This window comes from Jatropha curcas, chromosome 5 (genome assembly GCF_041381405.1).
Source record: "Jatropha curcas cultivar XTBG-Jc1 chromosome 5, XTBG_Jcur_1.0, whole genome shotgun sequence".
In the NCBI taxonomy this organism is placed as follows: domain Eukaryota; kingdom Viridiplantae; phylum Streptophyta; class Magnoliopsida; order Malpighiales; family Euphorbiaceae; genus Jatropha; species Jatropha curcas.
The window spans coordinates 25,584,914-25,612,402 of NC_143155.1; the positions used below are offsets into that span (position 1 = coordinate 25,584,914).

Consider the following 27,489-nt stretch of genomic DNA (forward strand, 5'->3'; position numbering starts at 1 on the left):
TTGGTCAATCTACAAGGTGAAACATAGGAACACCTCTGGTTTTATCTTTCTATCAAGTTTCACATAAGATTTGGTTTTTCAGCTCTTGCTAACAGCCATTCATCATTAATCAGCTGATAAAAATAATATATAGTTGAATTTGCTTCTCATTCTGAATTCTGATCCAGCTGGGCCAGGAAAATTTCACTATAGAACAAAAAAAGGAAAAAACAAATTGTTTACATCAAGTGGTGGGGGGGCAACTATTTAAAGCTAAAAAGCCAGTAACAAATGGCCCAACGAAAATTTCTATGGAATTCCTATGAGGCTTTCCAACATATAAATGCTAAGATCAAAGAAAAATAAAAATTGATACACAGACAGACGGGCATTCTAGAGTTCAGTTACAGCTCTCCCAATCTCCGTCATGACTGTCTTGCAGCCCTCTGCATTTTGCAAACAGTGGATAGAATACATATATACAACCAATGAAGCATGTCAAAATGCTGATTGTCTGAGTCAAATCCTCATTCAATGATACATTCTGTGCATAGCAGTAAGCATTGACCACCCGATAGTCTTGCTTGTTTTGAACAAGCCAAGAAGCCAGATAATAACAGATTCTGACATACATAAACCAGTATAAATTTACAGATCAGTAAGAGAAATATTGATGAAGACTTGGCAAGACTTGTAAAAAAGAAAATGAATGAATGCAAAAATAACAGTGGCAACATACCATTCCCAGCTATGCAGTAATAGGAATTCATCTTGGTCGCCAAACGCTAGGAGCTGATACAAGAAAGATACATGAGATATGACATGTAACATTAATCACTTGAGCAAGGTGCCACTGCATAATAATTTGTTGACCTAATAATCTTAAGATGTAAAAAGAAATAGCAACGTAAAAAACCGAAGAGAACAAAAAAAGGAAGGAAAAAAATCAACTTTGTTTTCAAAATACAACCATCCATTAAAAAATAATGTACCTCTATTAGAAACTGGAATTGCACTTTCGGGGGGTGGTCTAAAAGGCATAAAGTTTCTATGATGCATCTCCCGGGGAGGAAATGACCACCCTTGATGAGGTATCCTAGTCTGTTCTCTTGGGGGGCCACCATATGGACCAGGCGAGTAAGGTGTTCTACCTTTATCAGGATATCGTGGCCCTAGGATGGGGAACATGACATTGACAATAAGATGCAAGAGTGGCTATAATAGGGCAACATAAAATGGTCATAGAACGAAATGAACTTATACAAACAATAACCTTACCAGAAAAGGGGGGTGCTGGGTACCTCCAACTTTCACTGGGCTCATATGGGGCTGGTCTCATTCTCTCGTGGTTATAGTAAAAGTTTCCACCATCACCATTATGTGACGGGTGGTATCTGTGCTCATAAGGAGGTGGATTCTCTCTCCGAGACTTTACATGCTGGCCTGACTGGACATAAGAGAATTGATTTGGAGGATGTCGGTGTGGAGGCCTTGGAGGATAAGCCTTGTGGTGGAAGGTAGAACCGTCTGTGTGCACTGGGTGTACAGGATAACTGCTGAAAGAGCTTGTAGAGTCACAAATCTGCATCTCATCCCTACATTCAGTAGCATGATAATGCACTCCATTGGACATTGATGATGGGTTGATCCTTGGTGCAGTTGGCTGCTGAGCCCTGGATTCTCGCAAGTCATCTTGCATATTCTGCAAAATCAGCTCAATCAGTAAACAAAATAATGACAAATTGAAACGTGAGACAAAATAACAAAGAGAGAATGCAATCAAGAATTAGGGCTCACATGCGAATTTGTATAAATTTTTGAATCAACACCATTAACATAAGAATCAGGCATCGCACAAGAAGGGGGACCAGTAGGAGGAAGAGGTGGTGGCGGTGGAGGTGGAGGTGGAGGAGGTGATGTTGGCAGTGGTGGTGATGATGGTGGCACATCCTGAGGCAAAGGAGGGGCAAAGGGAAGTGGAAAATTCTGTTCTAATTGATCGTGCAAATTCGGTACACCATTGACTCCAGCAATGCCATTGGTTGAACTTGCTTCAACTTCACAAGATGGAGCCACATCCTCCATTTCAAGCTCACCATCAACATCTTCCAAGATGTGTGTGTGCTTTTCAATTGGATGGCAGGTCTCTTGTTCTTCAGGGGTTTCAGGATTATGTTCAGGAGTGACAGCCTCAAAACTCTCCCCATCAGAATCGCTTCCTTCATCTTCATCCTTAAGCATACAGGGCATACAAAATCCTGGAAGCTGAAAACTTGAATTGCTGATGCAACAAGAAATAATTTAGTAAAACACGTTCTACAACTTTTTCAATTATTCTAGAATAGACATGGAATTCAATAAAGCAAACCTTCCATATTCGTCAACAAGCATACCCTCCATGTCTCTAACAGGATCATCTAAAGCCCTTTCTGTTCTTGCTGAACGGCGAGAATACGCACCAGCGGAAGATGAAGCACCTAGTGAATCAAGTTCCCGCATATGATGGCGAATAACAGATTCTGGAAGGATCCTTCTTTCCAGCCAAAGCCTCAGAACCTATAAAAGAAACACAAAGATATCAGACATAATACCAATACAGAAAACCAATAACAAAAGCACAATTCAAGATAGAGTTCTGAGGATTGCCTTCAAACACTGCCTCCGATTTTCTTGTGCAAAACTTCCAGGAGGAGCAGCAGCTGAAAGCAGACGTGGCAACACTGCTTGAATAGCTGAAGGGTATATGCCACCCACATCACCTGGAATTTCAAGACCAAAATAAACATCACATATACCACATGTTCCCATCAATTTGAAATAACACAAGGATAGCACTTTACCTTTCAAACCTCGAGAACACTGAGTGATAGAATCCACAAGGAAAAACAAATCCACCCTTCTGTGTAAACTAGACTCACTTTCCAAATGACGGGCTAAAATCTCTACCACCTAAGTTTTGAAGACAAGCTATGCATCAGAAGACAATGTATTGCACGTGTATACTTTAATTGCAACTAAATCATTATTCCAGAGATAAAGCAAATGAACTCCATGCACTCTGGTCTTCATTCAAACAAATTTATTCCTTTCAAGAAAAGATTCCCTTTCTCAATTGAACTAAACACTACAAACAAAAAAAATAAGCATAGAAATAATGCTTATCATGAAGCCTTATCATAACATGCAACATAACCACAGAATTTTACCAATCAAAAAAATATTCAGACATGATAAACCAACCCAAAATACTACAAACTGGAAATGCAACTTAACCAAGTGTAGGATTGTTACAAGATGAGTTAAAAGTATGGCTTTTTTTTTTTTTTTTTTGAAATTTAAAAAAAAAATGGCATTTGATAAACAATACATACCTTCTAAAACTGTGCCCAGAACCAAACCCCTCAGAAACCCCATAATACTGATTCTAGCATACTGCATCACATGACCCTCTATTTATAAACGAAGGGTTGTACCACAACTTCAAATTGGACAATCATATTTCTTCCTATTTTCTTGCCATGTCTACATAAACAGACTATTATTTATTGCTAAATATCTGAACATTAATAAAACCTTCTAATCAGTTTGATACGCCTTTCATGCTAATAAATGTTACATGCACATCCACTAGTAATGGTTGGTTGCTGGGAACACAATATTCCAGTCTGAAATCACTTCTCCAATAAATGAAATCTCAACTCGTGAATGTTCTCGCGTTCAGTTAGCCCAGAAGAATGATTAGGGTAACAAAATCATATAACCTAACCAAATAAAAATTCTCACCTATTCTAACAGGACCAACACAAAGAAACTGTAAAGCTCACACATGCAAGCACCATGATCCTACCTTGTTAGAAATACCAAACTTTGCACAGTCAATGGCTATGCGAGTTGCTCGACCGATGCTCTCCTTTGTCCTGGTCAATGATCCAAGCGTTCCTTCAAAGGATGATAAAGCAGCATGCGCTTCTGCATAATTACTCCATCTGCCAGCAGATTTTGCAAGTTGCGGCACCAGTAATTCAATTTTTTCTTCTTCAACTGATGTACATACAGTTGTCTTCTGGTGTGAATGATTGGGAGTAGAACATCCACTATGTTGAACAAAATTAGCACTTTCTGAGGTAGATACATGGCATGTTGAGGTAGTGGGTGGAGATGTTTGTGCAGGAGATTCTGTTCCATCAGCCGGAACTGGACTTGACTGGGCTACCAAGACACCACTGTGATGCAAATGATGATCAGAAATAGAAGCATAACTAGCTTCCTTCCGTCTTTTCTCATATTTGAGACCTTTTGCCTCCTCAGACCTATGACAAAAATTCAGTAACAATAAGGATAATTGAAATTATACAAAAAAAAAAGGTTGTCGATCTCACAAGGGTGCCCTCAGATACATTCAGACCTTTTGAAGCAGATCTTAGACTGTGACAAAAGATGACTAGGAACAGTAGCTGTTCCTACTTCTTAATTCTATGAGAAAAACTCATATGGAATGGAGTAAAAAAAGAAAGTACTGGTTATTGGTGAAAAACCATTTAACATAGGCCGGCAAACTTAGCTGTTATGAGACATAGGCCTGCGAATAGCCATTATAAGCCAAAATTAAATGATACTTACATGCGATTGATTTGATTGTTGCCGTGAAATGCTTGTATGAAATGGAGAAAAAAAATACTAGTTATTGGTGAAAAACCATTTAATATAGGACTGCAAACTTAGCTGTAATGAGACATAGGCCTGCAAATTTAGCCAATATAAGCCAAAATATTATATGGATACTCACATGCCATCAACTTGATTGTTGCCGTGAATTGGAGACCTCAATGATTCAGTATTCTCACAGCCAGTATCCTCAGCACTGTACTGAAGCACATTTGAACCATTTTGAGATGTAACCTTCGAAGCTTCATCAGCATGTGAGATAAGAGCTGGAATCAGTTGAGAATGCTCAGAAGAACCAATGTATTCAGCTCCAACATCTCTTAACTGAAGTCTTTCAGAACAGACTTCATCCTTCAGAAGTAACAATTCATCTGATAAGCCCTCACTGGATCGCAGACTGGCCTGTCTACTGTCAAAATTATGTGTAGAGTTATTTCTGCTTTGTTGAATAGCAGTACAAAAAGCCTGACCTCCACATGATTGATTAAGATCTTTGCCACGTTCATGTTCCAAGGCCTCTTTCAAGACATCTTCACAATGTTCTCGACTCTTGGAACCTGCTATTGGTTGAACAGAAATGTCTGCTTCAAATGGTGATTTGATAGGTTCATCCAAAATTGTGTCAGAGCTTGAACAGAAAGCAGAGGTCCTAAGGCCAAGAGTCTCTACACTCTGTTCTCCTGCACCATCACTTTCTTTCCTTTCAAAGATCGTGTCAGAAGAGCTTCTCCTTAGAGTACTGGAACTCTCATTCATTAATGTTTTCATGGTTGCTGTCCCACCACATGCCTGATCTTCTGCAGCATTTGCTGACATGGCTTCTAGAGCACGATGAAGACGTTTGGAAGGAGGCAAAGCAGCTTCACCATCTGCTGAGCAGCCAAAAGACTGATTCTCCTTAACTATTGACAGCTGGGACCTATTTGCCGGAATTTGAACAAAGACCTTTTGGGTTGATGCATTATCCACTGCTCCCTTCACAGAAAACAAGCCTTTATCAGCAGAGCAATCATCATTGAAGTTAGTTGGCGGGCCAATCTGCTCAACCATAGCTACTGCAACCTCATTAGGGCTTCTTTCTTCAACTGGACATAAGCCATTGTGTACCTCAGAGGGAGCAACACCATGAGAGATTTTTTCTTCAGCTTGAGAAAAGCTGCTGTGTTCCTCCTCCGAAGATGATAATTTGCCCATCCTAACCCTAGCTCGTTTCACTAGAGGCAAGTGCTCATCTCCATCTTCTTTATTATGCCTCTCATTCAAGTTTTCACAAGATTGTGAATTTTGGCTACTACTATGCACTCCAGCATCTAAATCAGCCTCTGTTTCCAACCTGACATGTTGCTCGGCTGCTTCATTAGTCACTCGCTTTCTGTTTGGTTTTCTTTTCTTCTTTATAACCACAGCTTTTATTTGAAAATCAAGCCCTTTGCTCAACTCAACATCTCCCTCCAAACACTCAACAACAGTTTCAGAGTGTTCAGGTTTAGATTCACTATCTATAGTGCTGCCTTCATTTAGACTCAGAGAATCAGAATCAACTGTTACAATTTCAGAACTGTTGTCTTCGATGCTTCCATTTGAAACATGAGCAGATGAATCCACATCATCCCATTCAGAGGCATCTGGTGATTTCCGTACTCGCTTGTTCCTTCGTAATGATCTATCCAGGATCACTTCAGTTGATGCATCCCCCACATTCATGTCTCCATCTAATTTAGATGGAATCATAAGGTTCTGGAATCTAGAGGATTCTAACCGTGAAAAGCTTCTAGATCTTTCAACTGAAGAATCCTGTTTCTCTGTGGCACGTTTACGGGTACGTAGGCCTCCAGATCTCTTTCTTGAAGTATATGTAGTTATAACAGGTTTTGCTGTGACCACGACATTATCAGTGGGCTGCTCTAATAAGGCCTCTTTATCAAGCAGAGAACCGATTTTTGAGACATCAGGAGCAACGCTGCTTCCAAGAGAAGGATCATTTCTACCTGTAACAGTTGCTTCAGAAGTTTCAGTCCGACCCTTTGACTCAAAATCAGCCGACGACTCCATTGAATTCCCACCATTTGCGAGAGTAACTTCTTCTCCAGAATTGAGATCATCAGCTTGGTTTGTTTTCTTTGACTTCTCATAACTGTCGATAATCTCCTGCACTGCACGAACAAAATCTGCACCTTTTCCTTGACGTTTGACCAAAAGAGATTGTTTCTTCTCTTCAGTAAATGCTTCAACGTCAGCAGGATTGCAGAAGGCTCTGCAACATACTCACCCAAAGGCAAAATTAATTCAAGACATTCCAATCCAAGGAAAATTGGCTAATAAAGAAAAATGGAAACATCTCAAGTGATATCCCAGACCAATAGATACACAAACTCAAGGTTCAGGGATACCATGCATAAAATCATTTCTTCAACTAACACCTTTTATCTGATAGAACATCACTGTCATTCATGGAACACAACAATGGAAGTACATTCACAAATCCACAAGCATGCTTTACACATGTTTTAGAAGAAAATCATAATGTCGCTAGCATTTGACAGGTACTACAATATAAAAATATTGCCTCTAATTCCAAATCAAAAAAACAGGGCTATTGCCTATGAACATTTCAGTCCATTGTGTTTCAACAAAAGAACAACTCTCATGCAAATTGCTACAAACATCAAAAATGGAACATAGTGTATGAAAGAAATGAATGAGAGGGGCTTTTGTGTATCTTTTTTTCGGGTGGGTGGGTGGGTGGGTGAGCTTCTTATGTACCAACAGTCTCAGGATGCTACCTCTACAGGATTACCAAAAGAAACTACAAAAACCAAAGAAGAGTGGTGCCAAACAATTGAAGCTTCATTGATTCATAATATCATAAGAAGCCATACCTTGTTGTCCAAGGAACATATTTTTTGCATAACACAGAATTCATTATTTAATATGCAAAATTATACCAAAACTCTCACTTGCATAATTAGCTAAAACTAGCATGGACACAGTAGCCTCAGTCATTAGTTAATGCTAATAAACAATAGAATAAGAACTACTACCAAACTCCCTAGGACATCTAGTCATCTCCTTTAAGTATTATCCATTCAATTGTTTTGCCTCTAGTAAAATATCACCAATAGTTTATCCAATCAATCCTTTTCAATATCTTCATCGTCATGCTAGCAGCAATATACATATAACTAAGTATATGGCACTGAAAATAACATTTTCTAGGTCCTCTAAAACACAATAATGATATGATTGACAAATAATTGTCATACAGAAAATAAAATAAAATAAAAATGAACAACCACTAATAATTATTTTAATAGCAGTTTTCGAAAGGCAGATAACTTTATTCAGGATGAAAATTGCATTTGTGGTTCTGATGTTGCGAGAAAACTTTATGTCCAAAACGCATGCAAATGCTTCCTGCATTAACGCAGAACAGCAAAAGACAGCACATAGCAGCAACAATGGTGCAAGAAAAATGTAAAGAGAGGGCACAAGATCAAATATTACCGAAATAATAAGAAGCAGATATGGCTTGCATGCACTTAGCCAAAAGCAGAACACTCCAATAACCATTTGAAATGTCTTAAAAGATACCGAGTTGACCCGTATTAATGCAATAAAGAGCAATGTAAGAGCATTGAACTCAGGTCATAAAAATAATGAATAATATAGAGTTATTTTACTCACGTCAGCCAAACTTACATTATTCCCATTTCTTTGAAAGCCTCTATAATTCAGTGTTTTCATGCAGCTGATAGTTGATTCGTACTCAATAGTTAGGTCAAACGTGTTTGATAAAGATTTTAATTAGTAGCTAATAACTAATACAAGTCTCAATTAATCACTCATTCCATGAGCTGCATTTTAGAACTTTTTCCTATTAACTGTTAACTAATTTGTATTTGTATTATATTAACCTTATAAAAATAATTACAAATAAAACTACTTTTCTTAAAATTAGTATTTTTATGTGATCATTTTATTTATAATTCTTTAAAAATAATAAATAACTATTAAATATTAATATTTTTATTTATATGACACATTAAAATAAAAATAGTATATTTATTTTTAAAAACCTTATATATATACCCTTAGAAGTCATTTTACATTTTAACAGCAACCATCACTAAACTTTACCAAATAACTAGCACTCATCAACCAACAACTATCAACTACCACGTATTAGCAACTGTTACAAGGTACTAGCCATCACAAAAAAGTTAAACCAAACAGACCTCTAGGCAAGCTATTTAGCTTCATAAAATTTGTCTTAACCCTAGCATTTCAATTTCTTCATCCTAATCCTAAAAGATTCTTTCCTTTTATTGTAAAATCAGAGGAAAAGACACTCAAATTATAAAAGAACATAAACTTCCCAATTGCATGTCTAATCATTATTGTAACACACGGCCATAATTATTAAAGAAGCACTTTCCTTAGGGTGCAAGGACTTGTGCCTCAAATGTCTAGAGGGCGACCTCACTAAGGCACTTGCCTCTGGGCAGAGGTGCGCGCAAAAAAAAAAGAACGTGTTTTTTCTTTCTTTTTTTGCCCAGAATAGTCACCTAGAGTTTTCTTTTAGCATAAATCTATCCACTAGCATTTGGTTACAAATAAATAAATAAACAAAAGAAAAAAATGCTACACAAAAACCGGTTGTGGTTTCCTATCCAATCTCTAGTCCTCCAATAACACCTCACTCACCTCCTACAATCCAGCCTCCAATGATCAGCCATTCAAATGTGTCTCTCTCTTAATTTCTCTTCTCATATTTGCTTTATGTTTTCTTTCTAATTTTTCTCTATGTTCTTGCTTTTTACTTCCTTCTCTATTAACTCCAACACCTTAAAATATAAGCGTCTATCCTGCCAATTCTTATTCAGATTTTTGGGCTTTTTTTTCCTGATATCGCATAATTACTTATTGCAAGGGGCATGCTTTGGCCATAGGCGCGCAGCCTTTGCACCTTGGTGCGTCTTATGCCTTTAATAACTAAGCACATAGCCCATTCAAGTACAAGATAGGAGGGCCTTGCAAAAATCAAATTCCAATCTATATTTTTTACATAAATTTCTTGAAAGATATAACAAGCCGCCTTATCCCAATCTAAAAATATCATGGCGAATTTTACAAATTCCAATCTCAAAGATCCAGTCTACCGGCCCAAGGGGCATTTACAAGCACTTCACTCGACTAATTTGTGCAGTAAAGCCACAAACATAACCTAAAACCATATTGGCAAGTGGATAAAGTATGTTTCCAACTATGGGTGCTATTGTTACTGTTAAAACATGTAAAGACATGTTGCAACAAAGATAATATAATGGAAAAATAATCAAATATAATTTTTTCAAGAAATGAGAACACCGAAAAAACCTAATTCAGCCCCTCATTCTCCCTTTACTAGAAGGTAAATTAACCTCAAGAGTGTTACTTAGATAAATATGGTATTTGTTTATTGAACTGAAATTGCTTTTATTAAAAGCACCTTGTCTCTCCCACAATGCAGTCTAAACAAAGCTTCCTAATGTCATTTAATGACATGAAGCTCTATTGTTGAACCAATGAATACATTTTTCTCATGAAGTTACTTGAAGCAACTAGCCACAACTTCATCAAATACATATCTCGTGAATATATAGATAAACAAACAGATTTTCAAAAAAAAAAAAAAAAAAAAAAAAAAAAAAAAAAGGATAAACAAACAGAAAATGAATAAATAAATAAATAAATAAAAAGAACAAAAGGATCATGAATTTGTATATATCCTACAACGGCTTCTCATAGAACTCTTTTTGCAGTCTTGACAGGTGACAGCACTTTCAGTATTTGAGAGTTGGCGTAGAAAAGAAAAAAGGTATTTGTCTACCAAAACCTAAATTTTCTTGCCTTCATGGACACCCATCACTACCCACAACCATAAGATTATGCAGCATCTTAATGTAGCCAAACAAAAAAAAGTCCATTGTTGACCTAATGAACAAATTTTAAGTGGATAAAGTCACTTGAAATGACAAGTTAGTCTCATTAAAATACAACAAAAAAATAAATATATGCATAAATAGCATAAAAAAATGGACAAAACTGACAAAGCTTCTATTAGAAAAATTATCATCCTGTAATAGCATACCATGACCGAGGGGGGAACATATTCTAGATACATCTTATGTAGTTATTTTAGGACTTGTAGCAGGTAAACCGATATGAACCAAATTAAACTGTCCATGACCAGATAGAGAATCTTAGTTCTGAACTATGAGCATTCATTTTCTACCACTTCACCATTGCTTTAGGCACTCCCTTTTTGATTACAACCATCACTTATTTCTTTATCAAAACAACACCACAACTGGGGAATATCTAAATCATGACCATTCATTTTTTCAGCACTTCACCATAATCACACTTTTTCTCAATGACTACATTTACTACCATACCAAAACAAAACTTCTTATAACTCTATAACTCCTTGGATGCAAACAAGCAAACATTACAATTTAGTGCACAGTTGAAAGGATCATCCCTACCAACAACTAGTTTACTGATTGGTTATCAATAAAGTAACACATAAGCAGAAAAATAACTAAAAATCATGATATTGAAAAAATTAATATTGAACAAAAAGACTAACATTTGCTGCGTTCCAAAGAAGTAGACAAGTACTTTCTTCCAATCGGCTGAGTAGCCCCACTTCTCTGGCTCACTTACCTGGTATCAACAACCAAATTTATAAGCATATGTACATTAATAGTAGGTGTGTAGGAATAAGACTAGAATCCTTAGTTTGATTAGATTAAAGACGCAGATTATATATCAGTCTACTTCTAGGTAATCATTGCATTTGGTATATAACCAATTTCCGGTAATATTACCAAATATTTAACTTTGACACGAGAACTGATTAAGAGGGTTGGCAAAAGAAGGAAAGACCTTAAAAGAACTTAAGAAATGCGCACAAAGGCTAGTGAAAAGTTCCACTGCCAAAGGTGATTACAAGCCCACTAGAGAACAGTGGGAAAGCAACCCAGCACTCCCATTTGAAACCCTAAAAGAACTCAAAACTTTGATTCAGATTCCACAGTATCGACCGGGGCTCCCAAGTACCATACTTGAGAAAATCCCAAGAAACACTAGCATGCAACCCAAAAGCCTAACTACATCTCTGATTACAAAGCAAATTTGACATATAGATACAGCAATATATTCGAGATATATGTCTAGGGCGTACCGTGGCAGGCCAAGCAGGAAAGCCTTTGACTTTAGCAAGAACGAGATCGCCCACCTTCCATTGGCGGCGGGCAGCTGCAGCCGCAGCAGCTTTGCCGGCGCCCTTCCTTCGACTTGGCGCCATCCAAGAATCGCCGGCGGGCTTCAATCAAATTCTGACACACAATTCCAACCAAAGCGAAGACACCAATCCACTGATAACCCAAAATCCCCAACAAAATGGAGGAGTTCTGCAAAGTCTAGGGTTTTCAAGGCGCGATTTGGGCAAGTAATTAGCAGGCATTGAAAAGCACAAACCAGACAGAGAAAGTTAGTATTGAGACTGCAGAAACCCTAATTCTCCGAGAGTGAGATAAAGAAGAGAGGACAGATAGTTCGAAGAGTCCAATTGGGAGTTTTGTTTGTGTTTTGTGGAAGATATGAGAAATGGTGTGGTGTAGTGACGAAAGCTAAGGTGCGCTTAAGGAGTATAGGTTAAAATATGTAGCGGGTAGCGCTCTAACGTGCGCTCGATGTGCAACGATGATGCGGTGAGTGTTTTGCAATTACACGTGACTTACCAACTGCAACAATCATTTGTACCCAAGGCCAATTTCAGAATGGGCTTAACTCTGAAACCAGAATATTCTTTTGAGCCGGCCTTTAATGTAATAGTTTCAGCCGTTTTAAGATGGTCATAAATTGCATATTTTAAATATTGGTTTTGGGCCTACAAAATGATCCATACAAGCCCAATCTGTGCACAAGTGGCACAGCATGAAAAGCTCAAAGCCTCAAAGGGATCCAATAAAGTATTTTAGCGTAAAGTACGATTTGGTCCCTAAGGCTTAGTCTATTTCACTACCTCCTCTCTCTATTTTGGACAATCATTAAAGAGTTTTCATAGATTGTTTCCATCAAATAAAATGGTCCCTCTTTCTGAATTTTATCCTTTTAATTGATTCTCCAAAATAAAAAAATAATTTTTAAACTAGATGGAGGCCCGTGCTTTACACCAATTGAGAGTTACATTATTATTATATATTTTATTTTATAAAATGTATTTTCTATATTATCAAAAGATTTGTTTTTACATTATTAAATTATCATGTCATAGATAATAATTATAAAATTCAGTGAATCATAAAATTTTATTATTCAAATAATTCAATATGAATAATATATAAGTAACTATTATTTATAATTTAATCATTTAATAGTAAAATATAATTTATTCTACAAAACATAGAAAAATTAAAAGTTTCTTTTTAATTATTCAACTCCAAAATATAAAAATTTAAAAATATTTCAAAGATGGATAATATAAATATGATAATAAATAAAAATATAAATATGAGACAAGAGATATATTATTTATATACCTATTTAACATATAAAATAGATAATCATAACAAAATACTAAACAAAACAAATTTTCAAAATCATAATTATCTATATTCATATCTATTTATAATAAATATTCTGTAAATTTTAAAACAACAAAACAAATGAAATAAATACATTAAAATTTATATAAAAAAAAGAAATTATAAATAAAATTTATATACATTAAAATTTTATAAATTTATATAAAATTTCAAACACTAATAAATCACTCCCATTTAGTAAATTTTAAAATTAAAAAAAAAAAACAGAAATTATAAATTGCAACTCTATTTAAAAATTGGACTATGGCCAAGTTCGGTGACGTGGACTTCTAGCTACCTACCTGAGCTGGTAGCTAGAAATTTGATTATAATTTAAAAACCTAAATTCACAATAAATATATATATATATATATATATATATATATATATATATATATATATATATATATAATGCATGTGGAGCAACTCCACTGTTGCAAAAGAAAAGTATACGTGTACCGTGTAGAATGAAGATTTTTTGACCTGCATAATTGTGTCCCCGGAGTACAATATACAATCACTTCAGTACATATATGTTGCCACGTGCAGGAAAGTTGTTAAGCAATTAGGACGCGCGGCAGAATTTAAGTGGCTAAGAATATATCTAGTGGCGGATATTGTACCCGTCGAACTGATTGCCGTCGTGTCTGGTACGCAGTTCAATGTGTCGCCCACTCATCCATTGACACAAAAGCTCTTGTCCACATCGATCTGACAACCCAAAGATTCTACTTTCGATTTTAAAAATTGTACGGTTAGATTTGATTAAATTTTTTCCACATTCGTGCCATATATATAATTAAATAGAATAATATACAATAAATACAAATAGGAAAATATATAAATGGAAAATAAAATATTAAATATGAAATGTAATAAATATGTTAAATATAACTATGTAACGCAAAAAAATAAAAAATAAAAATGTAGAAATAAATATATAAACATAAATCAATAGATATTATAGAAATATAAATAAAAAAATAAAATTTTAATTTCTTTCAATTTTAAATATTCATATGCAATTCTAATTCAAATTTTTTATAATAAAATAAAAATTTCTAACTAAACAAAAAAAATGAAAATTTTTGCATACATTCTTAACTTTGGTGTGCTATGTAAATGCGTAAAAACATAAATGAATATGTGTATCATCAAAAGTTAAAAACTAAATTATGTCGCTGCTTAATCAATGAGAATGAATTATATTTTTTGAGGAATTATAATTACAAAATTAGGTATATGAAACTTGGAATCCTTATTAATCAATAGTATACATGAATATGTATAAAATACATTATACAAATTAAAAATGAAAATCTAATAGTATCATTTTCAATTTGAGATATTTTAAATTGATTTTAATTACTTGTTTAATATAAAATGAGCTATTCAAGATTTTTTTTTCATTTTATTAACTCATTTAAATGATTTTTAAAATTCTGTACAAGATGGAACTTACTAAAAAATTTTAATTTTGAAAGGCACACAAAATTTTTTACTTACAGGAATATTTAAAAAAAAAATCAGAAATTTAGTTTTCTATCAAATAAAAAATATTACACTGATTTAAGTTTTTAATTTTTAATTTTTTAAATTTTGAAAAATTTCTCTGATTCAGTTCTTTAAAACACTGTGTAAGTGGTAAATAGTACGTGCATCACACGTGCTGTGAAAATTTAGTTTCGTGTCTCGGTGCTTCCTGCCTCTTCCATACGCATTCTCTTTTTACTTTTTCTAGTGGTCCATGCTGCGACCATGTGGCATGTGCTGCTCCAAAAGGAAAATGCATTAATAATTTTTTAAAGGAAAAGGATGAAAAAGGGAAGAGGGATGACACGTGTCTAATAAATTTAGTCATTTTATTTTTAGTTACGATAATTGTACTTATTACTTGGTCTCCCACAATATAAATACTAAAACAATAATTAATTTTTCTAAATTTTTATAAAATTAAAAATAATTTGAACAAAAGTTCATTTTATCTCACATTATTACTCTGCTTTATATCATTATATTATATCTACTAATATAAATAAGATAAAATTAAAAAAATATCATTCAGCTTTCAAAAGAACTTATATTTTGAAATAAAATTATCATACTAAAACGAATTACATGGTGGGATAGAGAGTATTAATTATAGTTTATTTTTAATTTTTAGCTTTATATAATTTACATGTTTGAAATTAATAAAATGGGTTTTTTTTTTTAAATTCCACTCTACAATTAATACTTGATTATTTCAGCTAAATTCAATTTAATTTTACGAGAAAAATAAAATAATGTTTTTAAATTAAAGTTAAATTTTATTCAATATAAAGCAACAAAAAAATTTTGGTACATTTTAAAAAAATAAAATTCATAAAAAAATTGAAAGATAAATAGAAGAAATATCAAAAACTAAAAATTAAAACTAAAAATTAAAAACAAGAAAAATCGATTCGTAGTAATTTACAATTAGTTCATTTTTCATTTCTACGAATTTTCTTATTGGTAATTTTTTATATTTAATTGGATGTAGCTAAATTATGTAAAAATCAAAAATCAAAAATAAAAAAATTATGATCATATTGTGTTTTTCATTGTTTGGTTGAATTAAATATGTAGGATTATTGACAAGTTTGGAATATTATTAAAGCGTATTAGTTTTGTAACCTTTTTTAATATTTAATTTTATTTTCTAAAGTGTAGAAGAAATAGCTTATTTTTATTTTGTCTGATTAATCCAAAAATAAAACCTTTATCTTAATTAATTTGGCCTAAACTCAAAATTTGGCTTGTGTACTATATAATTAAAATAATTTTATAATGAATTTTTTTTTTTCCAAAATCTATGGTAAGGTAAAACTAATTTCATCTTACAAATTAAAATTAAATAATGCTAATAAATTTAAGGTGTGATAATTTTTTTTTTTTTTTGACAAACAAGCAAAGTAAGGTGTGATAAATTACGAAGGGTTAAAGTAATAAATTTCATAATAGAAAAAGCGTATTAAGGTTATTTAAGGTGTGCTAAAGTGTCCAAACAAAGCCTCCAAAGATGCCACGTAAAACGTCAGATATTTTTGAGCCACGTAAAAGATATTTCTCAATCTGATCAGGGCTACGACACGTGTCCTGCCACGGGACTCAATTTCAATCGCTGACGTTATTCCTCGATTCTCTTTCACGGAAATTAAGCAATTGTACATCACCACGCGTCAGCTAGCCAATAGTAGGAGAACACGTGTTTGTCACCACAACAAGCATCTGTCTTAGGAAAACATGTCCTTTAGTCTTGGTCACGCGTCAATCGTTTAGCTATAGAGCCTGGAGTTATAAACAACGGTGTGAAGAGCATTACATTCCGATAGGTCAAGCAAATTCCTAATGAGTGCCAGCAGGAGATTAAGAACAAACCCACCGAATGTTGGATCCGACCCAGATGAGTCGGGAATTCTCAACGAGCGGATTCTCCTCCTAGTCTTTGAGTCCATAAAATGGGACCTGCACTCTCTCTGCGCGACGGCCTCCGTTAACCGCAAGCTTCGTGCTATAGCCAAACGGTTGTTATGGCGAGAACTGTGTGTTTATCGCGCCCCGCGCATGTTAGCTACATTGACAAACGGTGCTCCTAATGCTCCCTTCGCCGATAGTTGGCAAACGCTTGCGAAGCTTATGTTTTATTGTTGCGGATGTGAGTCAACTCCGAACTTCAAAGTGAGTCAAGCTTCAGCAGGTCACTTCGTTAAAACTTCTCGGTTTTCCAAAACATCGGGTCGGAGCTTTCTAACGAAGAAATGTCGGGACGATTTGCTCTACGTGAGTGATCCGTGTGAGCATCCGACAGGGGATAATGAAGACGATTTGGGAATTTACAGAGGGGTATTTCAGGGATTTATGAAATCAAGAACGAGAGCGTGCTTAATCGGACGGCGGGTAGAGCTAGAGACGAAAGTTAGATGTCCATACTGCGGGTTTCGAGTGTGGAGTATGACTTCAGCTCAGCTGGTGCCGAAAAGCGCGTCTAGGCGGCTTGGCTCGCGCGAAGGTGGGTTGGAGTATTTTGTATGTTTAAACGGCCACTTGTATGGGACTTGTTGGCTTGTGCCGCTGTCTTCCGATGAAGATAATCGTGCTGGTGCTGGTGCTGGTGCTGGTGCAGTTGCAGATGCATGCGCAGATGACGATGACGACGACGGCGAGGAAAACGATTTCAGCGATGATCTTGACGATGATGTTCACAGCAGTGACGACTTTGATGAAAATAATCAGACGGTAACGGAGGGTAGTTGGAGCTCCATAGGTGAAGAGGCAAGGGCCCACTAATTGATCGAATTCGCGGCTCACTGCCATATTGGTTGTGGGGCCTGCTGCGACTCTATTAACGGTGATTACTCCTTTCAAATGCTAACATGATTTTGCTTTTATTTTTATTTTTTTTTTCTAAGAAAAAGCGAAGGAAGTCATTATTTCCTCGAGATTATGGATGTGAAATTCTTATCCTTTGCATTGTTGAGGTTATGTAATTTTGACTTTGTATTAGATTGCTTCTATCTTTTTATTCCTTCTTCTTCTTAATTTATTTATTGAATAAATTTAAAAAATAAAAGTGAAGTGAATTTATTTCGAGTGACTAGGAAAAAAACAAAAATTCGTAAATGCGGTCTAGTGGCCTCAATCATGGGTAGATACGATATGCATTATGGGCGTTACACTAACGACAGCAATTCCTACCTTGAATGTCCACTACTGCATGATCCAAATTTCATCCTTATCTTAAAAAACGTGGCAACTGCCAAATTTCACCAAAAAATGACAAGTAAAGGTGTCTCTACTTTGTCAACATAGTAACCCTTGTGAGGAGGTTATGATAATGTGTACTCACCAAGTTCTGTTCTCCCCATAAAATTGGAAAAGGACAAGTCCATAAAAATATCCTTCAATTGTTGAACTTAAAACTTATGGCTTCTACTAATTAAGCGTGGACCAATTGGATTTTTTATTCATAGAAAGTTGTGGATTCGAGTTCTTTAAACTATATATTTCACAACACAGTAAATAGCATTTAGAATGCTAATAGTTATTTTTTATATTATTCTATAACATAACATTTAAATAAGTTTTAGAGATTAATATAATGTTTTATAAAAAGTTCACTTGTATAATTTATGTAACGTTTAGTTTTTTAGAGTTTATGAAAAATTACTAAACAACTATCACCTAAACATTATTAAAAACAGTTAACAGCTGATAAATCAATTAATTTTACCGAACAGACTCAACAACTAATTTTATCGAACAGACTCAACGTTTTGTGAAACACTACTTCAAACTCTAAACGAGATTCGGCTTTATCTAAACTTTTCTAGTTCACCTAGCATTGTCTACTTGTTTAACTGTTGCTGAGCAGTTTTTGGATATTAAATGAACCTCCCCAAAAGGTGACGATATTATAAAACACATAATTAATTAAAATCAGTATTTTAATTCAATCAAAACACTAAATATTACTTCAAAGACTGTTGCCGAACAAAGCTAAATAGCTGAATGCTGTTAAAATAACTAACTTTGTGGAGTCCACCCTTAAATCCAACTCATATTGCCTGAAAATTGTTGTTGTAGAATTTCAAGTTTTAATCACAAAGTGAAATACTATTACACCAGGCTTCTTTTGCCATATTCCTGACAAAATTCAATGTTAACGTACCCACAATTTACGGTTACCCAAACCAACACCAACCTTTCAAACTTTCTTTTTTTTTTCAGTCAATCCATTATCTCATCCAAGCTTTAATTCATTTTCTTAGTCACTGTAGATATTAAGGAAGAGAAAAGGAGAAAAAAAAATGTTTTCATTTTTGAACCAAAAGTGGTAGCTCCATATGGATTTTAGAAATTAATATTATATACAGTGAATATGTTAAAATACGTGATTAATTCAAAATCGAATAACTATAAATTGAGCAATTCACGTAAAATGAATAAATTGAACCAAATAAAATAGTTTATGCAATTTCGTATTAAAAATAAGCCTAATTATTAAATAATTGTTAATTAGCATGAACATCAAATCCCCTCCTCTCCCAACCTCAATTGATTGAAGCCGGGATGTAAACGGCAAAACTGCCGGCCATTGTCCCGTTCCCGTTACAACGATTCTATCAATACATGGAAATTGCATCCAACGTTAAGATCAGGAATCGCATTCCACATGTTGCTGCAAGCATATCAATAGTATGTTATTAAAAAATTAAAATAAATATATAAAAATATTAAAATTTTGTTTGTCATTTACATTATTTTAAGTTTTTTTTTCTCTTTTAATAATTTTCATTTTTATTACTTGTTATTGTTGAATATTATAATCTTGTTTATTTGTACAAAGAAAATATAGTTAATAATATTTAATATGACGCAAATAAAAATGAAAATATGTTTCATTGTTTAATTCGGCATAAAACGACGCGTTTGGATTAGATAAAATATTTATTCACTTAGCAATTAACGACATGGAGTACAATAAGCAAAGAATGAAGGGGTCAAATTGATAATAACAAAGGATTCAAATGTTTGTCAACTTATGGTTCTCAAATATATACCGTTACAAGCCTCACAAACCGGCTCCGTGCTTCTTGCCGCCATATTCCCAAACTTACCTCCGTTTGCATTTCTCTGTCCTATTGATCGACATGGTAAGAGTTTACGAATTCTGCTTGCAAAATTAAAAACCCTATTTTTTTTTCTTTTCTTCCTCTTAAATGATCGAACTACGTTTCCCCCTTCGTTCCTGCAAATTCAGTTTTGTGCAAAAAAGGCCACAGGTACTTATTTTTTCTATTTTCCCTCTGTTTCTCATTGGTTTTCCGAGAATTTTCTGTTTGGTTCTCTAGAAATTTGAATGAATGAACCGAATAAACTTCTTTAATATTCTCAGACTTCATGGAGAAGATACATTGATCATTTGGCTACTTATTTATATTGTAGGTATTTATTTATTGCCTTATCAATGATTAAACCAATTTTTTGGGTGAATTACCTTGTTTTTGTATTCATTAAACATTTTTATGTAATTAAAGAGTTTATACCTGGTGTAATAGATTTTCCATTTAAGGATTAATTTGGGCGGCTGAGTCACAATGATTTCATAGGCCATGTATTTACATCATCCACACAATTTATGCTATTATTACTATCTAGGATTTTTTAAATTTTCTGCCAATTGGTAAGCAAAATTCCTTTGAGTGCCAATGCAAAATTTCCAAGAATGTAATCCAAGTTTAATAACTAAGCAATTTATTGTTATGTTAAGACATAACAAGCTCCAGCTAGCTGGAGTTAAACTTGTAGATGTTTCTCACTTCTTTCCACTTTGAAGTGTAGGTTGCCACTAGTCTTGTTCAGGGAGAGAAATGGCCAATCTTCAAGACATTGTTTACTCAGCTGCTGTTAATATTCTATCTGCATTCGCATTCCTATTGGCATTTGCAATATTACGGCTTCAACCCATTAATGACAGAGTTTACTTCCCAAAATGGTATCGTAAAGGGATAAGAGCTAGCCCAACACACTCTAGGGGAGCTGTAACCAAATTTGTAAACTTGGACATTAGAACATATATACGGTTTCTGAATTGGATGCCTGCAGCTTTGAGAATGCCAGAACTAGAGCTTATAGAGCATGCTGGCCTTGATTCTGTAGTCTATATTCGGATTTACCTTCTGGGGTATATTCATTTTCTTCCCTCTTTTTCTTATCCTTGCATCCTGAACATATTCAAGATCTTTATGCAGAACTTATTATGTATATGTTCAGATCTTTCTTAGGGATTATCTCTTGTGAATTTTGTCTGTATATATATATTGTATCCGTTTTTTGTCAATTTATCAAATGATTGGTTACATACCATGAAAATAAAAGAGCTTTATCCAAAATGCAAGTTGTTTCCTCTTGCATCATAATGATTACCAAATTTTTCCATAGCCTTTGTTCCTTTTTAGCAATGAACTTAATGTTTTATGTGTGAGATCAACTATTCAATTTTCAAAACCAAATTTGAATTCTATCTTAAATAGCATTGAGACAAGTGCATATATATTCCTTAGCACAATAGGTGGACTATGTAATTTTGTTGTTTAGCTTGGCTGAACCATCTAATATGATGACTTTAATGTGCAGCTTGAAAATATTTGTCCCCATTACTATACTCGCTTTTGCTGTCCTGGTTCCTGTCAATTGGACTGGGGAGACATTGGAACAAATCAAGGATCTTACATTCAGTGACATTGACAAGTTGTCAATATCAAATATTCCAGCTGGATCCCAAAGGTAAGAAATAAATTGCTACCAATTTTCATGTGTTTTAATTTTCTGATCAATATGGAACTTATCACCTCTCATTTGTTAAGGATATGGAAATATTGATTACATTATTTAGGAAATAACATGCCTCTAGGTATGGAGAATTGAAGAGGTGAAAATGTTGACATCAGATGAGAAAATGCTGCTTTAACCTTTCAATTTTGTTGGACAAATTATAGCCTTGAAATTTAAGTTCTATAATTTCACAATGCTTCTAGGTGTAGCTGCTTTAATGTTTAGATTGAAACTTCAATTAACTCATTAAGATGCCATAGACCAATGTGCACTGCACAGCTGTACTATTATTTAATAAACTTGCTTCTAGAACAGGGTTGTGATCTATCGGAACATCATCAAGAGTCTCCAAAGATTTCACTTAGCTGGTTTCAAGTAAAGATCATGGACTTAGCTGGTAGAGTGTTGATATCAAGTCAAATTACACTAACAAAAATTTTCAAACTATTGATTGTAATCCAGTTGGTTTTAGAAAGTCGATTATAATGATTCTCAACTTACAGACGCTTGATCCATTTTTCTATCAACTAATAGAATCTTATGCTACTCCTTTCAAGGTTTTGGGCACACGTTATAATGTCATATGTCTTCACCTTTTGGACTTTCTATGTGATCTACAATGAATACAAGAAAATAGCTACAATGAGGTTGCAATTTTTAGCATCCGAAAGCCGTCGTCCTGACCATTTCACAGTGAGTTTATGAAATATTTTTGATGTTATGTGATGCTTGTTTCTTCTTCGATTATGTATTTACTGTTTCAGCGTGCATAATTATATATTATTTCTTTGGTTTAGAAGTTATAGGTATCACGATCCTTTTGGAAAACCATAGTTTATCCAGCTCAGGTTGATATTTACTTTAGATTCCTATACCTTATTGGTTCTTATGGGAGACCATCAAATTAGAACTAAGGTTCTCACATGCTTTCCATATTCTATATTTAAATTCAATTCAATATACTTTAAGAAATGGATTACATTTCTATTCCCCATACCATATGCATGTTTGATGTCTATGAAAGATTGGTTGCGATCCATATAAAAGTTGCTTAACCATCAATTTTGATTTATCTTTCTGGTACTAACTCTATCTTGTTAAAAAAAATAAAAAAAAATTTCAGGTTCTTGTGAGGAATATTCCTCCAGATCCTGATGAATCAGTCACGGAGCATGTTGAACATTTCTTTTGTGTAAATCATCCTGATCATTATCTTACTCATCAGGTATGCATATTCGTCAAGATGTGTCAATTAAAACAATTACTGGTAAAAAAATAGCACATAAGGCTGCAAAAATTTCAAAAGTAGGGAACTCTCACACGGATTGAAACATTATTAATGAGTGAAGGTTCTTTGAACTTAAGGACTGTTTGGAAGCATCAATAAGAGTTTCTAACTTCATTGCAACTAGAGTTTTATAATTTATCAATGCTTGATTTAATTTCTTAGATAGTACGCAATGCAAATAATCTTGCAAACTTGGTTGCAAAGAAGAAGAGTTTGCAGAATTGGTTGATTTACCACCAGAACCAATATGAGAGAAATCCTTCTGTAAAGCCTACTACAAAGGTACTTTCTGGTAAACCATCTGTTATAGCTATGTGCTCTACATTTCTTTCTCAGTAAAAGATGTCTGAATAGAATATCTGGTATATTTTAATTATCAATGTCTACCCATCTATAGACAGGTTTCTGGGGTCTTTGGGGAGATACAGTCGATGCAATTGACTTCTATATTGCTGAGATTGGAAAGCTTAGTGAAGAAGTGAGTTTCATATATTCTATTTTGAAGATTCATTTTTTGATGTCCATTTATTATTCAATGTTTTCTTTGACATCATTAAGTTTATCTTTTTTTTACATATTTTTTATTTTATCGCCTGCTGTGGCTATTGTTTCAGTCATAGGCAAAAATTTATGCGGACCCTTGTGTTTCCATCCATCTTTCTGCTTCTGTAATAGTATTTCAACGAAGAGGGTCATCGTCTGCAAAATTTTTTTTTTTTGGATGGAAACCCACTGAAATTGGTCCTTATTAAATAACGGGATGAAGTCTTTGTTCTGTCTATTTTAACATAATGCAAATGTGGCAGTTGTCACAGAAACTGGTGATGGTTTATTAACAGTAGTTTACTGGGAATAAACTGTTGATTAATTCAAGGGAGGTGGAATTCCCATGGCTCTTGCTTCAAGTGATTAATGAATGGGTTGATCTTGGTAGATCTTTCACAATCCTTACCTGCCAAAAAGAGACAGAGACGCTATGAACACCTCAAACGTTTTTGCCTTACATGTGGATAGGTTTTGAGACTGGAAAGGATAGATTGAAATGTCAATATGTTAAAGAGTCAACTGTCAAAGAAGGCACTGCTGATAATTGAAAGAGAAAAAGTGAGCTGGAGTGGTAACCGAATTAGAAATGGGTTAGTGCGTTAAAGTACAGAATTTTTTTGATGTTCATGGAATTGAACAGATGCTGCAGACTTCCAATATATTTTCGTTTCCTTTTGTCTTTTGCTACTAATGACCTTCTGATTATCAAAGAGTTGAGAATAGAAAAAAAAAAAAAGAGAGAGAGAAAAAGGAGTCGGGAATTTTGGTATTTATTCATGAAACTAAAATAAATTCGTAAAATTCAATGTTATCCGGAGGAAAAGATGAAGGGTGTCAAATGAAAATAAAAGTAAGAAATGCATCAAAGCAACATTTTCTTCGTTTTCTTCTGATTTATGGCACTTTCATGCAGGAAGATAGAGAAAGAGAAAAGGTTATGAATGATCCAAACGCTATAGTTCCAGTAGCATTTGTTTCATTCAGATCCCGATGGGGAGCAGCTGTCTGTGCTCAAACTCAGCAAACAAGCAACCCAACAATTTGGTTGACTGAAAGGGCTCCTGAGCCTCGTGATGTATATTGGGATAATCTAGCAATACCATACGTTGAACTCACCATTCGAAGATTACTAATGGCAGTCGGACTATTTTTCTTAATTTTCTTTTTCATGATTCCTATAGCATTTGTACAGTCTCTAGCCAGCATTGAGGGGATAGAGAAGGTTTTTCCTTTCCTAACACCTTTAATAGAAACGTAAGCTTTTCTTCTTTTTTTTTATTGATCCTTCCTTCTGAATGCTTAAAATTTTTCAATTTCTTACTTTGGTAATAGTCAGCTGTGTTTCTTAAGTGCTAATATCTTCAAAATGTTCTCATTGCATTTTGAAGTACTTTTCTATCTTATCCACTATCTCATAAGCTGACCACCTTATGGATGAAAATCTTCTACCAGCAAATAATCTCATATTACTTACTAATACCTAAAATGCATCTATTGGCAACCATTCACCTTTTCAGAAACAGATGTAAATGCCATACAACTTTCCATGAGCTAATGAGATGAAAAGGTAAGTGAGTATAAATGCCAAACAACTATTTTTGAGTAGCAGCACAACAATGAGCTTGATCAAATTGGTGCTTTGCTTAGCATGTGAAATTCATTTGTTAAATGTCTTTGCTTCTTTATCTTAATGATGGCCGGAAAATATAGCCTATTCATATGCCTGTGCTGCCAAAAATAATAGGATCGATTAACTCTTTACTTTGTCATGCGTGTGGAATTATAGTTTCCTAGCATGTGGTGCTCCAACTTTTTCCTTGGGAATTTTTTTGCAGGAAATCTGTCAAGTCTTTAATCCAAGGCATTCTTCCAGGCCTTGCTCTGAAGATATTCCTTATTGTACTTCCAATGATTCTTATGATGATGTCCAGAATAGAAGGATTTATATCACTGTCATCTTTGGATAGGAGATCAGCTGCAAAGTATCATTTGTTTCTACTTTTTAATGTGTTCATTGGCAGCATTGTAACGGGAACAGCATTGGATCAGCTTAAGACTTTTCTTAATCAGTCTGCGACGGAGTATGTTACTTTCCCTAATGACTCTCACTTACTTTAGATGTTTTTTCCATGCAGCAGGAGTCAGATTTTAGGGCTTCCTAACAGGTATTATTATTCTTCTCTCCAGGATTCCAAAAACCATTGGTGTGTCGATCCCACTAAAAGCCACTTTCTTCATTACTTATATAATGGTGGATGGCTGGGCAGCAGTTGCTGCAGAGATCCTCAGATTGGTTCCATTAGTCATATTCCATTTGAAGAACACATTTCTAGTTAAGACAGATCAAGATAGGGATCAAGCAACGGATCCTGGTTGTGTGGACTTCGCAACATATGAACCTCGAATACAATTTTATTTCTTGCTGGGACTTGTTTATGCTGCAGTGACACCTTTACTTCTTCCTTTCATCATCATCTTCTTTGCCTTTGCCTACGTGGTATTTCGCCATCAGGTATGGTAGCTTATGGAAGTGGCTCTTTTGTTTCATGTTCTGACACAATAAGCACAAGAAAGCAGATTGAGAGTAATATAGACTATGAACAGAAGCTAGAAATAATTATTATTTCTACATAGAAAACAGCAATTATTTCCTGTCCTCTGAAGATTTACCACTACTTTCAAAAACTAATACGTTCTTTTAGACACTGTTATTCACAATTTATATAACATACTACTCATGCTCAATAACTGGGGGAAGAGTTCTTTTGCTCACAATATCACTTTATAGAACCATTTGTCTGATCTATAAATGTTATAGAAATTCTCTCATATGAATCACCAAGGAATCTAAATGTTTGGGCCTGCTTATGGTTATTTGCTTCTTATTGCAAGATTATTAATGTATATAACCAAAAATATGAGAGCGGAGGTGCATTCTGGCCAGATGTGCATCGGCGACTGATGATTGGTTTAATGATATCTCAACTACTTTTGTTGGGGTTGCTGAGCACAAAGGATGCCAAGGAATTGACACCATCACTTGCCCCACTTCCTATTCTGACAATTTGGTTCCACATACTCTGCAAGGGGCGTTTTGAATCTGCATTTGTAAAATTCCCACTACAGGTTGGTCAGGAATGATTATATGTTTTAAAGTCTTTCTAAGAATGATTATATGCCAAGGAATTCAAAGATAGTATTTCTAAGAATCTGAGACTAGAATTATGATTAAGATAATATTGGATTTTCGAGGCGGTCATTATTAAACTGTTGTATTTAGCTAAATGATGTCTAATTGGAGGGTTTTGCACGGAAAACATATTAATGAAGTAAATACAATGAATGGGCAAACTATTTGGTGGGACCAACATTAGCTTCATGATCATTTAGTTATACCTAATGGAGCACTTCTGGCAATTTTTAGAACCTGATAATGTTTTAATTAAGTACTTGGGTTAAATAATCCAGATGCCATTTTTCCCTCTTAAATTAGGATTTCTATGATTGTTGGCATGCATGATAATGACTTATCTGACATTGTAATCACAGGAAGCAATGGTGAGGGATACACTTGAACGAGCTACAGATCCAAACCTAAACTTGAAACTATATCTTCAGGATGCATACATACACCCAGTGTTCAAGGGTGGTGAAGTTGAGACACGACGGATCATTGAGGAGGAAGAAACCAATTCGCTTGTTGCAACAGTAAGAAACACTCAAAAGAGTAGTAAACATAATTCTGAGGCCAATTCTGCAGTTGCATAGATTAGGAAAAACATTCTAACAGTTATTCAATTTAGATAAATTTTTTATCCCATTACAAATATGTGTATCCAAACAATATTTAATTTTTCTTTCAATTCATGTAGAAACATTAAGAAGAGCTTACAATATATACAGCTTGCTTTGCTTTTTCTGAAATTTCTTTATGCATAGTATTGTGAAGGCGTGTTTTTGACTTACCAGGTGTCAAAATTATAGGTGGTGGTGGGAAGGGAAGGAACGACAGGAGCTAAT

At 34.4% G+C, this 27,489-nt stretch overlaps 3 protein-coding genes across 4 annotated transcripts; 2 read left to right on the plus strand and 1 right to left on the minus strand.

Moving 5' to 3' along the window:
- Positions 1 to 149: 149 nt before the first annotated feature.
- On the minus strand, positions 150 to 12,329 carry LOC105650028 (protein HUA2-LIKE 2). Of its 2 annotated transcripts, XM_012236896.4 has the most exons (12): positions 11,873 to 12,325; positions 11,276 to 11,352; positions 4,766 to 6,898; positions 3,827 to 4,289; positions 2,820 to 2,928; positions 2,626 to 2,738; positions 2,348 to 2,535; positions 1,777 to 2,260; positions 1,258 to 1,681; positions 972 to 1,151; positions 719 to 771; positions 150 to 602 (listed from the first exon to the last, which is right to left on the minus strand). In XM_012236896.4, the coding sequence occupies exons 1-11, from the start codon at positions 11,993 to 11,995 to the stop codon at positions 746 to 748; spliced, it is 4,320 nt and encodes a 1,439-aa protein (XP_012092286.1). In that variant the 5' UTR covers positions 11,996 to 12,325; the 3' UTR covers positions 150 to 602; positions 719 to 745. The 2 variants fall into 2 exon arrangements, with proteins under 2 accessions (XP_012092286.1, XP_089577845.1); XM_089721719.1 differs by lacking the exons at positions 150 to 602; positions 719 to 771; positions 972 to 1,151; positions 1,258 to 1,681 and having other exon boundaries at positions 1,829 to 2,260; positions 2,373 to 2,535; positions 11,873 to 12,329.
- A 4,255-nt stretch (positions 12,330 to 16,584) lies between these two features.
- EDL3 (EID1-like 3) lies at positions 16,585 to 17,826 on the plus strand. Its single transcript, XM_012236899.4, has one exon. The coding sequence runs from the start codon at positions 16,650 to 16,652 to the stop codon at positions 17,586 to 17,588; it is 939 nt and encodes a 312-aa protein (XP_012092289.1). The 5' UTR covers positions 16,585 to 16,649; the 3' UTR covers positions 17,589 to 17,826.
- A 2,054-nt stretch (positions 17,827 to 19,880) lies between these two features.
- LOC105650230 (ERD (early-responsive to dehydration stress) family protein) lies at positions 19,881 to 27,393 on the plus strand. The gene is made up of 12 exons (XM_012237100.4): positions 19,881 to 20,083; positions 20,643 to 20,985; positions 21,438 to 21,587; positions 22,193 to 22,328; positions 22,759 to 22,860; positions 23,086 to 23,205; positions 23,321 to 23,401; positions 24,383 to 24,723; positions 25,305 to 25,550; positions 25,657 to 25,981; positions 26,362 to 26,595; positions 27,019 to 27,393. Exons 2-12 carry the CDS (start codon positions 20,672 to 20,674, stop codon positions 27,235 to 27,237), a joined length of 2,268 nt encoding a protein of 755 aa, XP_012092490.1. The 5' UTR covers positions 19,881 to 20,083; positions 20,643 to 20,671; the 3' UTR covers positions 27,238 to 27,393.
- The last annotated feature ends 96 nt before the right edge of the window (positions 27,394 to 27,489 follow it).